At 35.7% G+C, this 15,025-nt stretch overlaps 1 protein-coding gene across 5 annotated transcripts in view; it reads left to right on the top strand.

The window, feature by feature from the left end:
* The window catches only part of kel (kelch protein), a 232,126-nt gene that overhangs the window by 64,472 nt on the left and 152,629 nt on the right, over positions 1 to 15,025 (top strand). For all 5 annotated transcript variants that reach the window (XM_089239608.1, XM_089239605.1, XM_089239607.1 and 2 more), the window contains one exon: positions 13,551 to 13,776. In XM_089239608.1, the coding sequence (XP_089095734.1) occupies positions 13,551 to 13,776 (226 nt within the window). The remainder of the gene's footprint in view (positions 1 to 13,550; positions 13,777 to 15,025) is intronic.

Genomic DNA, 15,025 nt, shown 5'->3' with positions numbered 1-15,025 from the left:
TCTTACCATAAAAAAAAGCTTCTTGTTTTCTATTGTTAAATGTTCATTGACATAAATTCTGTTGTCTTTAAAATTAGGATTGATTTGGTCAGCTGTTAACGTGTTCTGTCCTCTCGCTTGCTGGATCCAGATGGTTTTTGATCTTTCACTTTGAAATCTTACAATAATCGGCCTAGGTTTCTTGTTGTTCTGCGTTGGAACTCGGTGTGCACTTTCTATTACAGTTTCTTGTTGAATATCCAAGTTTATTTTCACTTTTTGAAGTATTTCATCAACATTTTCATTCTCAATTTCAGGAATTCCATTGATCTCTACGTTGTTTTTTCTGCTTCTCGTTTCAATATCATTCATTCGTTGTTTTAGTTCTTTAAGTTCAGTCTTCAAATTTTTGTTCTCTAATTTCATTTCCTCGTTTTCCTCTGTTAGATGTACCACTATTTCTTTCACGTTCTCTAATTTCTTACCAATGTCATCCATACGCCCTGAATTGAATTCGATTGCCTTTATCACATTTTGTATCTCGTTCTCCAGATGTTTTTGTCTCTCGATGATTTCCTGTGTTGCTTCCTTGATGGTATTTCTCATTTCTTGTTTCAGCTCTCTTATCATATTGTCAAAATTTTTGAAATTGTCATCCAATTCACTGTCTTTGCTGGTTTTTTTCTCTAGTCCTTGATTTGCTGCGACACATTTGGGGCAAGTATAGTCTGTTTTCTTTGCTTTTGACATTTTTCTGAATGTAGCTTCCTTAAAACCTGCGCAAACTGGATGTATATATAATTCACATTGTTTGCAGCAGAAAAATTCGTTTTTATCAATCACTTCGTCCCCGCAGGTACTACACTTCAAATCTCCCATTTTAAAGAACGGAGAAGAGCAAAATATATAATAATTTGCCTGGTAGAGAAAATTCGAAACAGAAAATCACCGAAATAAAGTTCTTAGTTTGATATGCGGTTTATAGATGGCAGCAAGTTTCTTCTTCTTTTCCAAGCAATCTTCTCCAAGTTAAATTTGCATGCTTGGTGTTCTTTTTCTCCCGATAAATTTCAACAGGAATGTTGTTTTAGCATTTGCGAAGAGGCTGTTTCGAAACGCGCCAGCACGTTCGCGTTTCATGTTAGACCATGCATTTTTGTATGTCTTTTTCTGATCTCTATTTTCAGTTTCTCCTATTTTTTCTGAAACGTCCTGTATGAGGAGGGCGTTAGTAAAGCAGGAATTAGGAGGCTCTTGCGACAAGAGTCAAAGATGGTAATTGGTCAGTGAATTTATGTTGTTTGAATTTCAGTCCCTTTTAAACTTATAATGGCCTTGGGCAAATGACCCACTTGCCTATGCAAAAATTAGGCCCCGTATACAGGGATGAATCGCAATTGAAGCCAAACGTTGTTGTATAAATGGGTAAGGTCGATAACGTAATAGAGAGACGTATAGTTTTTCATTGCAGTTTCATTGATGCACTAAAATCTTCATAGTTGATTACCTCTACTCAAGGACAAATCTTCTGGAGTGGCTGATATTAAACCCATAGTTTCTACCACCCCCTCAACTATTTCCATTGCCTGCTGGGGGTGATATTGCAGACTTCGACAAACACTGCTTTAATGGCCATTCTCGATTATTTTATAACTTAATTTAATAAAAGGTTACCCAGTGGGAGAGGGGGAATTGACCTTTCTATTTTTGTTTGGGTTTTTTTTTCACTATTTATAAAGTTGTTATAACTGGAGTCCGGATTATATGCATCTGGGTCATAACTAGGATTTTTGCCGCCCGGGGTAAACATGATTTTTCCGCCGCCCCCACGCAACTTTAAAATTTAATAATTTTATAACAGTGTCCTTTGTTCTCACTTTAAACCGCCGGTCCCTGAATTTATTTCTTCCCCCCCCCTTTAGTTTCTTCCCTGATTTGCATTTACATATTTTGACCTCTTTTTAACATTAATGTGTATAAATGCATAAAATTGAAGCATTTTCAGATTAAGTGCATAATTTCAAGTTTTGTCAGAAGATTAATTACATTTTCATAATTTTCAAAATTAATATTACTCATAATACAATAAAAGTCCGTTATAATTACAGCTCACAACCACAAGAGAAATTTTCGCTCATTGCAGCGTACTTCTTATTAAGCAAATTTCCACTTTTAGTCTGTCAGGATGTAAAATCACTGAAAATTGCAGCTGAGGCTGTGGGTGAGTGCCCACCATTAAATCCGCCTCAGCCTGTATATATATTTATTTACTTATGCATAGCTGGACAAATACCAGGTTGCCATGGCGACTAGAAAATCAGTATTGGCTTAAAATTTTGTGTATGTGATTGCTTAATCAGAGTCAAGGCATGGCTCACAAGTCCCAGAAATGTCGAAAAAACATTATTTAAGCCACTTTTGGCTGCGAAGAAAACTATTCTTGGCTTCTACGAAATTTGGCTGGCTCCTAAAATTTTTTTCCGATTAGTCAAGCCCTGCATTTATTTATATTTTATGATACAGTGTATATTTTCCGCAAAATTGAATTACATTTCACTGTTTTCAGATGTATTACTCTCATATATTGAGTCGTATATTAGGTTTTAAATTAGAAAAAATATCATTTTTTTAGTTGCATAAATTTAACTATTGTCACTGTCCCAAGTACGCAAGCAAAATGGAGTTTAAATTGTTCTTAAGTAAGTTTTACATATGATTGAAAAAAAACTTGTTAAGTTTTATTGATTTATTGATATGTCTAACGAAAAAAAAATTCTTACTGCGCTTTATTGACTATAATAAGTATTACAGAGGGCCACAAAATATCTAGATTGTTTGTGGAGATTCTGTATAAATTATCACTCAAGAAAATGCTCACAAAACAAAATGCATGTATTTATCAAAATTGTGTAACTACATATATTTCATATTGCTTACTTTTACTGTCAGGAAAATGCACAATCAAGAAGAACTTGTTTTCTGTTTTTTCCTTGTGTAAGCCAACATTTTATGATTAGCGGAAGGTTATACTGTATATGCACAACCGAATGTTGTGCACAGCTACACACAAACCATAAAATTCTGAGGAACTGCTAATCTCAACGTTATCGGTTTTTTTTCAAGGTTTTTTTTTTACTTCAAGAAGCTCCAAGCAGAGCTATTCTTATTTTTTACAGTAAGCAGAGAGAAGCACAAGACCCAGCCTATAGCACATTTCTTTTATACGCTGATTTCTTTATATTCCAATTATAAATCGGGATGCTATGGAACTGTTTTTCGTCGGTTTTCCTGTTTCTCTGATTATTTTATGGTCATCGAAAGCCCAGACAGGCGGCAGCAGTGAAAAAATGTGGTTTCGTTTTGGGTAGACAACAGTGGCCACCTGTATGGACGGATGCCCACCAGGTGACACATTCCCCACATAGGAGCACACTATCGTCGTTCTAATTTGAAAATGGTGCTTGTACTCAGAACACCCTTATTGAAGCAAAGAGAGCCGAAACTGAGCCGTATTGAAATGCTGTCTGGTCAGCTGCAAAGGGTGTGGTATCATTTATCATAAAATTTAAAAAAAAAATGAAAAATGCACATAATGAATATAAAATTTTTTCAAATGCTTCACAGAATTTCAGAAATAGTTTTTTTTTATTTTACTTTTCTCTTCTCGCCTTTCTCATAATTTGCCACCCTGGACATGGCCCCCACAAGTGTGATATTGACAGGGCTTTTGCACTGGGGGCCAGGGCTGTAGCGTGCCTTCTTGGGGTTCTGGAGCATACCCTTTGATGTAGGTTCCCTCGAAAGAATTGTGCTATAAAAAAAGGAGGCGTTCACGTCTCCTCCTCTTCTCTCATTTTGCAGATTATTTTAAATGAGAAACTGTCAAAAAATGTAAGAAATATGCAACATAAGAGTACAATTTTTTGTTCGGATATTTAAAATTTAATAACAGTGAAACCTCTCTTTTGCGGTCACCGGCGGGATGAAAACATTTGTCCGTAAAAGAGGGGTGACCGTTATTCAGGGGTTTGAAATGCATACTTTTATTATACAAGGGAAATTATTATTTTGCCGTAAAAGAAAGGAGAGGTCATTTGAGGGGTGTCCGTTAAAACAGGTTTTACTGTAAATATACAAAATGCAGGTATCCTTAGTTGTTTTTGTTGTGAACTTGAAAAATGTTTCAGCCCCTGAATTTCTCTATCAGCTTATTCTTTGTTTTACTTTTTTCTCCTTTTCTGTTGTCGCCACGTTACCCTTTCATCCTTTCTTGATTCATCCTTAGGTCAAAATAGTCCCGTTTCATCCGATCTCTTCTTTCCCCCTCCCATTCCATGGATTACTGTCAATCAAGATAAAACACCCAGTGGTGTTTCATACTGAAAGGAAAGGTGAGTGATTGAGGACCACTAACCCACAGCCAACCACCACCATGGTCTAGAGAGACCAGCGGTTCTCAACCTATTTTGACTTGCGGAGCCATTTCTGGTATATAATTTCTGTGGAGGAGCCCCGTTGGCCTATTTTTCATTCAATCATCAAAGTTACTGATTTATTATTATTATCCAGAAATACGTATAATTATTTTTTCCAAATTTACTGTTTTTTGTATTTTTCTGGAGCTGCTGCGGACCCCTGGGGAGTTCACACGGAGCACCGGTCGAGAACCGCTGGTCTAGACAAAGTAATTTTAATTAATGCTCATCTGGAAACCATTTTCCATTAAACATGTCAGTGAATTGCATAAAAGGAAATGGCATATCAAGAGAATGAATAGTAGAAAATGAATAACAGAAAACTTGGAAGTAAAACGAGAGACTGGAAATCTGTCAAAGATGCTGGAAAATAAAATACACGGAGCAATCACAAATCAGTTAAAAATAAAGAGTGAAAACAAATGTACTCGGATTGAATTTTTTTGTGAAAATAGAATCATTCTATTAAATTTCTAATAGTTTAATTATTATTTTAGTTTTTATTTCTGTAGTTGTGTGTTTTTAATCACTATTAAATTTCTGAGAATTTCTAATAAATATTCTAAGAATGACCCAGCAAAAGAAGTTATCTCAAAGTATATATGTTGAATCAATTTGAGGTAATATAATCAACAACAAACTCAAAAAGAAACACGTCATTTTAAATATGAAATAGGGTAAATTCTGGTAAAAGAAGCAAGATAAAATGTTCAAAAATGCTTGAAACTGGAGAGAACAAAAGCACTACTTAGACTTGCATCAGCGACAAAAACAAGAAAAATAATTACTTTTCTAATGAGTGTTTCAAGTGTCTCCTGTAGTGATTTTTGTTATTAGTGATTACCAAGTCTACAAGCTAAATTTAAAAACACTAATTTTCAGATTATTTTTGAAATCTGAAATACCATATATTAGCCTCTCATTTGTTGATATTGTAGGGAATGTAAAAATATATAAATATCAAGAAGTGTCAAAAAAAGTTTGATGTTAAAAAAAATAATTTCTTTTAAAAGAAATCTTTATGTATTTTGTACCTTGGGAGGAGGGAAGCACCCCTTCTGAGCTGAGATAACACTGCTTCTTTTTAAGTAAAAAATAATCGAGTGTACACTACTGTATATATGCATATAGAAACTCAGGGCTCCCACTCGTCCTACTTTTCCTACTTTTTGGTGAAATGTCCTACTTTTGTCCTACTTTCTAGTTCTTGTCCTACTTTTGTCCTACTTTCTAGTTCTTGTCCTACTTTTCCTACTTTTTTATCAAATCCTATGGACAAAATTTGCGTAATTGATTTTATTTGAGCAGGAAATCGTTGATATATTGCCAAATATTACAAATGTTGAAGAATACAATTAATAATTCTGCCAAAGCAGAAATTTGATCATTTTAAAGGTTATTTTTGTGGGGGGGGGGGGTGTATGTGGACCATTTGGTTGATTAATTTTTCATTTGCTTAGTTTGAGGGTTCAACAAGTATACAGACCTCGCAGCTCTCCTATTTTTTAGAAATGTCCTCCTATTTTCCTACTTTTGTCGCAGTTGCCCTATTTTATTCCAATTCTCTCCTACTATTCCTATTTTATCCCTTCCTTCCTTTTATTTACGGCCAATATCTCACTACGAAAATTCCAAGAAACCGCAAAATGTCACTGCTTTCCGTCCCTTTTTGACGTGCTTTTTTCACAACTCGCTACTGAAAAAGAGAGGGAAAAAAGAAATTTTTTTTAGTTCCACTGGAGCAGGGGATGACGACAACTGTATTTTTTCGCCCCTGCGCCGTATAGTCAAAGTGCTAAAAACTGAAGTCCAGTAGGGAAAGCGAATCTGTTTGGGAGATCGGTTGCCGTAAATAAGGCAAAAAAGGGGGAGGGGTAGAGACAGGCTCTGTCCACACACAATAGATTCCATTAGAGACTATAGGTTTCTCTCCCTGTATCTAGTACAATCGTTTAAAGCCGTGTTTTCCTAGTAGGCGTTTCGCGCCACGTGAACCGAACTGGATCATTTCGCTTCAGCAGAAATGTGTTGCATAATCACGCTATGCATTTGTGTTTTCTAAGCTTGGTGCATCAGATATCAGGGCGGCTATATTGAGTATATGGTCCTGGGGTCAGCTACTCTATCGGCTGCATGCTCCGGTTTGAAGGGAAGGGAAAGAGAACACAGCAAAAAAAAAAAAAAAAAAAAGGTCGGTGAAACGCACGGCACACGACGCATTCAACTCCTCCAGAAGCAATCCGGCAATCACGCCCGACGTAAAGCGTTGTCGTGCGCCGTATTGCGCTCTGTAGGAAACAGTGCTTTTCTTATTGGTGAGTGGACGCCGTGTTGCGCTGGGTGATTCACGTTGCGCGCGGCATAGCGCTGCTCCTAAGAAAAGGGGGACAAGCCGATTAGCCGCACACTAAACCCAGTTCTGTTTAGCCTTCAGAAATAACTTTCAGGTTTCTTTATCTTCGGAGTAAGTATTACGTCAGCATCGATGGTGGGGGAGGTGTTCCGATTTGCTGACTTTGATGACGGAGAGGGGTGTTAGGATGATGTTTACTTCAGCACCCACCCTTTATATATGATATATTATATTATGATATAATATGATATATTATTAATGGCATATTACTCGGTGCGCCAAAAACGAATAAAACTTTTCGCTAGTTTGTGGGCACCTGAACTAACATTCTCCCTATTGAGTCCCCATACAGAGACACTTTAGTGATTTCTAAATATTTAGCGGATCCAAGTGCTCTGGTCCTGTGCCGCGCGTCATACAAGTGATCCGTGATTATGCCGCGGATCAATTAAGTAATTTGGGAATGGGCCGCGGATAATTTGAGTGTTATAGAACAGCACTTGTGACCGCGCCAGTGCTCTAAAACTATGTCACATGTCACTCAAGGGATCTATAAATGTGCTACGGATCGCTTAAATGGTCTGGAATTATGTCACGGGTCACTTAAGCGATCTGTGAATGTGCCGCTTTGTTCATTTTTACAAAATTAGGTTTGAAAGGGACAGGCCACATTTGGGCCGTACAGGCGAGTGTTTACCACGGGTCAAGGGTTACCTATGGGCTTATAGGTAGGGTCGCCATGAATTTCTAAAAAAATTTGAGTTCTTGGCTTTCAAATGACATTGAAATTCATTGTAATAAGATATTTTCTTTCAAAATTTTAATTATTAAAAAAAATATTTTTTTTAACCACGAGCCCCACGTACATCTCTGATCCACCCACTGTGCGTTAGGAGGTGGGGGCAGAGCGCTGACGAAATTTTTCTGAAAGGGGGAGGATCAGTTTTGCTGACTTTTTCTAACAAGGGGAGAAGGGGTAAAAAATCACTAAAAATTTGCTGACGTAATGCTTGAACGTCCCCTTTTTTTAAGCATGTGCTCAACCCATGGCCTAAATATTGCGTGCCTCAAGTGGCCTCGGTACACTTGCAGATAAATTAAGTGGTTCGTGGCACATTCCTACCTCATTTAAATGACCGCGACATTTTCAGATCACTCAAGTGGCCCGTGGCACATTTCCAGATTACTTGAGTGACCCGCGGCACATTTACAGATCGCAAATAATCTGCGGTGTTGTTCTAGATCACTTAATTAAGTGGCCCGCAAAACGTTTTCAAATCAATGAAGTGGCCCCACACTGTTCACAAAAGGTTGAGTTAAGTTGTAATGTGCAGCGAGTCATTCAGGTGGTCTGAAAGTGCAGCAGGCCACTTGAGGGGTCTAAAAATGTGTCAAGAGTGCCACTAAAATAATCTATAAAAAATGCATCGAGCCAGTTAAAGTGTTAATGTATTGCAGACCATTAGGTGATATGTGTGCTGCGAGCCACTCAAATGATCTTTAAGCGTGCCGCGGGCAACTCAAATGATCTTTTAAGCATGCCGCGGACCACTCAAATGATATGTAAGGTTTGCTGCTGGTCGCTCAAGTGATTTGGAAATGTGCTTGGGGTCACTTAGGTGATCTGTATATATGCCGTTGGCAGTGTAAATGATCTGGAAATGTGCCGCTGGCTACTGAAGTAATTTGGAAACGAGTCCTACTTAAATGATTTGATGGTCGTTCGTGAGCCACTTGTGTGGTTTTGTTACTCGTCCTGGGCCACATAAGATAACTCTGGGGTGCCATTGGTTAGCATGTCGGTTTTAAGGCATAACTAGGTTCATGTGTATGCTATTGACGACTGCCGTTGTCTTTGAAAAAAAAAATTCATGAACATAATATGCAGGCCATTCTAATCGTTGTATCCTTTGGGTGTAATGTAACTCCAGGAGGTGTTACATCAGCGGTGTTCAACATTCAGTAAAATGTTGGCCATTTCATTGATTTCGAAATGTGTCGCGGGTCACTTAAGCTGACCTGTAAACATGTCTGGGTCAATTGAGTACTCTGGAACTGTGCCGCTGTGATCTGTAAATTTTCCGCGGGTCACTTAAAGGATCTGGGAATGTGCCGCAGTATACTTTAAGAAGAGCTGGTGGCAGATGGCAGCACTACACATATAACAAGCATTACACAGAAACGAAACTTCACTACACGTACACTCCAACTATGCACCTATTTGTTAGAGGTTCCGCAGAGGAATATGGACGATTTACATGTCTGGTTTAGTAATAGTAGTATACTTAGAGAATGTGAAACCATGATGCAGGTTACTAGAGTGTTCTTTTACAAGTTCCATGGGTCAATTGAGTGCTCTGGAACTGTGCCACGGCGATCTGTAAATATTCTGCGACATATTTACTGATCAAGGAATGTGCCATGGGTCACTTGAATGACGTGTAAACGTGCCACAGGTACTTGAGTGGTCTAGAATTCTGCTGTGAGTCACTTAAGTGATCTAGGAATGTGCCACAGGTTATTTAAGTGAAGTGGAACAGCAGCTGGGGTAACTTGGGTAATCTGGAACTGTGCTGCGGTGATCTGATGCGAGCCACTTGAATGACTTGAATCTGTGCCGCAGGGTCTCTTGAACGATATGGAAGTGTTGCTTGGTTCATTTTTACAAAATAAGATTTGAAGTTGTGAGCCACAACAGATGACTCCGGGACAATTGGTTAAGCATGCATGGGTTACATTTTTATGGCACCTAGACAGGTTTTTTTTTATTTCTTCGAAAAGAACGGAGAGGGGGGGGATGGATCACGATCAATAGTTGGACTTTTCAAGTAACAGTAGCAATTTGATTAATTTCTTTTTAGTTTTGCTATTTACATTGTTTTCGATAGCAAATTCTGTGGAAATGAACTATTTTGAAATTCATTAGAACTTGAGTTTCCTAAAATATCTATAGATAATACTATAATTAAAGTATATAAGGTGTGAATATTAATGGCACAACATTTTTAAATGCCACAATGATTCGGGAATTCAATTTTTTCCCTCCTATTTTTTCTCAATGGTGTTCCTATTTTTCCTTTTTTTTTTTTTCAAATTTTCACTTCGAGGTCTGAGTATAGTAGTCATTAAAAACTTCTGTCTGGATGGAAAAAATAATTTTGTATTTATTACTTCATGGTCTTGGACAGTAACTAACATTCATCATTCAAAATTACGGTGTAAATAGGTGAAACAACGGTTTGCATTTCAAAAAAGTTGGATACATACGCCTATTCTAGGTTTGGTGTTTCTGATGCTACCCAATAGCATTCAGTTGTCTTCTGTATTTTTAAGGCATGAAGAGGCATAAACAATATTTAAAATGCTCAGCAAAGAGCTAGAAATGGAAGTGCTTCATTTGTGAAAAATGATTACACTGGCATTGAACAGTAAAATGTCAACAAATCCCTTTAAAAATTATGGACAACACAGTAAAACTATCTGGTTCACCTTGCCTTATTTATATCGGATCTTGTAATCTACACATTTTGCACACTGTGCTTTTGAAAGTGGTCTCGAAGGAGCGTCATTCTTAAAAAACGTACGTCTTCAAAATTTGCTGTGCATTGTCGAAGAGAGTCGACAAGCTCTGCACTTTGGAAGACTCCAAAAAAGAATGTAATATAATTATATGAGGAGAGACAGCAAAGAATTATCTGTGGTTGCTAGTACACTGTTTTGGCCAAAAATTGGTTTTGTAACCAAGTCATTTATCATTTTGCTTTGGCTTGAGTCAATCTTATAGGAAACTGAAATAGTGCTATGAAAAAAAAAAGTTAATTGAAAAGTCTTTTTTTTTTTTTTTAATTTGAATTAAAAAAAAAAAAAATTTTTTTAGGGATTTTTTTCCATTATGCTATGATTATGTTGTCTAAGGGGGTTACCCTCCCCCATCCTACTTTTTAGTCCTGCGTTTTCCTACTTTTTCTCATTTTTTGAGTGGGAGCCCTGAGAAACTTTATTTTATTTACTGCTGAAATTTTAAAGTGCTACTTAACTGATAAATGCTGCTACAAAAACAACATTTTTTGCTGCTACGAAAATAATTTTTTCTCCTACAAAAATCAAATTTTCATTTTCCACCCGTTTAATTTTAGAAGTTGGTTTTTGTGAAAATGTAAGAAATATTTACAGGTTAATTAATATAGGAATAGTTTTAATTAAATTCATAGACATTTTATTTTAATTAATTATAAGAAGTTTGAATGATTTTTTAGAAATTTTATTGTTTTCATCCTGAATGCTATTTAAACAGAAAAATCTAGTATTTTGGTTTTTAAAAAAAAAAAATTTTTTTACCAACCCGGATTTTAGCTCAACAGGCTAAATAAAAAACATGCTGTTTAAATAACATATTGAATCTCCCACATGTTAAGCAACAAATGTTCATCACTCTCAATAAAATATGACGAGTGAAAATAATATAATTATAATTGTACAAAGCCACATTGTTCCTCTTTCAAATGATACCAAACATGCACAGATTGTGAAATAATATAATGGATTTAAAAAATGAATATATGAGTTAACCGCTGCCGCACAACATACTGAATATGTATGATGGCAGCATACAGTGATTTAATCGTGCATACTGGGTACATAGGATAGTGCTGATAATATTCATGCATCTCTGTATAGGTAAATGATGATTGCGTAAAGGTATTTATGGATTTAAGATATTTTTGCTTAATAAATCTCACTAAAGCACTGAAATTAGCTAAATGATATCAATTACTGAAATGATTCAAATGTTTTAAACTAATGTTAAATGTTTTAATGCTCATCACATTCATTGATTCATAACTGGCCACTCCTCCTGGAAGTAATGCATCGCCGCTGGCAGGAGCACTGGAATAATCAAATCATAAATTCTTGTTTTAAAGAATTTATCTTGTCATAAAATCTTGCTCTCCTGGTTGTGCACAGTCATATCACACAATCATCTTTTATTATGAGAGAGTCAGCCAGAGTGCCCCCATTGTCAGAGTCCATTGATCATTGCTTATGCTTTTAGTTGTTCTCATCGACATCATTTTATGACCGCTTTTGGTCAAAGTCATCTTGCACTTTGTGACATTTTATCTGACCATTGCGATGCATCTCACATTTTTTAATTCATCAAAGCCATTGGTTTTTATGATAAATTATAGTATTTTACAATCTACATTGTTTTACGCAGCATAGCTTTATTGATATACATACTTTTACTTCCTTTACATGACAAGAACAACAATTTTACGTTATTTTTATGTGGTAAATTATAGTTTTTTACAATCTACGTCATTGTTTTATTGATATGCATACTTTCACTTCCTTTACATGACAAGAACAAATTTTATGTTATTTTTATATGGTCATTTGTTTGGCACAGTTTGACCAAATTGGTCATTTGTTTGGCACAGTTTGACCAAATTGGTCCTTGCGCCACGAAATCCAAAGTATAATCCAATCACTGGCCACTTGATGACATCATACCCTCTTCTATATCAGTCAATGTCATGACAACACAGGTCTATACTCTGTCCTTCCTGCATAGAGTCTATGTCAGATTCACAGTATGGATCTATGTCTTTTTAAGATAGATATATTTTGAAAAATGTGTCTATATCATGTATTTGATATACATCTTTGTCAGATTCATGATATGGATCTATGTATTTCAAACTATATTAAAATAATTTATTGTTCCAAGTTGTTTCCCTTCAAAGCGAAAATTACTAACATTGAATCAAATACATATTCGACCTGAAAAATTGGTGACTTAATCAATTAATAGTATTAATAATTTGCACCATATAGGACTATCTCGTCCTATTTCATAATTAAACTTCTGATATTACTCTGATATTCTGATATATAACAATATGGTCCAGATATTGTACTATGTCGCTGTGTTACGGGAAAGATCATATCAGTGAATTCATGTTATTTCTTTGCAATCACTTTGTAGAATGACGACCAACTGCAGTAGTTGGACAACTTCACATATAAACAGAAGTTGTGGACGCATACAGCACCTCATGCACATTTGCAATCATACTTTACTATTTACGATCATACTTTCTTATTTGAAATCATGTTCTTTTGCTATTTCTACCTTTTCACCAAATTTGAACGATCAATTCTGATTCATCCTGTATGCATATTTTTTAAATTCATATCATAAACAGACAACTTAAAAGTTAAGGAAAATTTTTTACATTTAAATAATATTCAAGGTTGAAAGTCCCCCTAAAAACTTTGACAGATATTAGACTTATCAAAATTTGATCTATTATGAATTGACTGTAGTGGGGTTTCTTCTGAGTCCCCTGTGGTTGTTACTTGCAAGTTTCTAAAAAAATAATTTTTAAGAATAAATTTCAAATGATGTGAGTGATTGGATCATTTGATCCTGAGAATTTTTTCTTTAAGCATGACATTTTAAATTTTTTGCAAGGTCAGCATAGCATATTAGAAATTCATTGTGTTTAAAAATAATAAATATCAAAGTATTTATATATATAAGAGTGACCTGTGTTGAATGTTTCTGAAAAATTAGCCTTTTCTATAAGGGTCTTTTAATGTCTTCACAGTTTTTTTATTTTGATATGATGATAAATATGATGATTTATATAGAATATGCAGACTCAATAAAATAAATGAAAAATGGTATTTATGAGTTTAGTTCTGGTTATCTATAATCATACGCTTTATACTTCTAGGCAAAACCTTCTTTGTGATGTTACTTTGGTTGCTGATGGAGTAGAAATCAGTGCTCACAAAATGGTTCTTGCTTCCTGCAGCCCATACTTTTTTGCAATGTTCACAAGCTTTACAGAAAGTAAAGCAGATAAAATTACCATCCAGGGTGTAGATGGGCAAGCACTCCAACTTCTGATTGATTATGTATACTCAGCTGAAATACAAGTTACTGAAGAAAATGTACAGGTTTGTATGAAGATTTCTATGTGAACAAGCTAAAGGGAAAAAGGAAGGACGACTGAAAAGATTTTCTTAAAAGCTGATAAAATTATCTACAGTAAACTCTTCATAATCTGGCCATGTGCTAGTCCATCCCATCCAGTAATCCAGTGTTTTTAGACGGGATTTCTTTAAGCATAGAAGAGAGAAAAAGATGTTACTGCATATCAGGGTTGGGTTTTTGACGTCAAAAACTGGTTTAAACTGTCGAAAACCGTCAAAAACCTAAATGAATGCTTTTTGATAATATTTTGAACACAATAGGTATATAACATGATGAAAAACTTACTTTTTTGTATATTACAATGTTTTATTTTTAAACACTAATATACAAAAAGTATATAACATTAATATACTTCATTTATTACAATAATTAAAATGAAACATTAATTATAATTTGTAATTTTCAATTTTTTAACATAAGAGTCTAGAACATATAAAATATAGGTTTGTGGTTCATTTTATCTAAGCTACTAATTACCCGTGTTCAATTTGCTAAGCGGAATAGAGCTGCTTATTCAAAATATGGGTGATAGGGGCATCACAGAGTTAGGTTTTAGACTTCGGAAACTATAAATCAGTATTAAAACAGTAAAAAACTTATTGGTCAATGTTGTCAAATAGTTTTTTTAACCTGATAGATATGTTAAATAAAAAACACTTACTTTATATGTAGATTAAAGGGTTTTATATTCGGAATTATAATTACAGAGAATCTATGTTGATATTTTGAATTTTCTGATCTGCCCAAAATTTTATTCCATGTAAAAATTCTCACACAGAATCTACACTGAAGAGCCAAAAAAACTGGTACACCTGCCTAATATCGTGTAGGGGCCCCCGCGAGCACGCAGAAGTGCCGCAACACTACGTGGCATGGACTCGACTAATGTCTGAAGTAGTGCAGGAGGTAATTGACACCATTAATCCTGCAGGGCTGTCCATAAATCTGAGGAGTAAGAGGGGGTGGAGATCTCTTCTGAACAGCACGTTGCAGGGCATGCCAGGTATGTTCAATAATGTTCATGTCTGGGGATTTTGGTGGCCAGCGGAAGTGTCTAAAGTCAGAAGAGTGTTCCTGGAGCCACTTTGTAGCAATTCTGGACGTGTGGGGTGTCGCATTGTCCTGCTGAAATTGTCCAAGTCCGTCGGAATGCACAATGGACATGAATGGGTGCAGGTGATCAAACAGGATGCTTACGTACCTGTCACCTGT

This window comes from Pholcus phalangioides, unplaced genomic scaffold, assembly GCF_987345545.1.
Source record: "Pholcus phalangioides strain wild (caught in Gottingen) unplaced genomic scaffold, Ppha-v1.0 ptg000011l_1, whole genome shotgun sequence".
NCBI lineage: Eukaryota > Metazoa > Arthropoda > Arachnida > Araneae > Pholcidae > Pholcus > Pholcus phalangioides.
The sequence above is the reverse complement of the archived record's forward strand: the minus strand, read 5'-3'. Positions and strand labels throughout refer to the sequence as shown.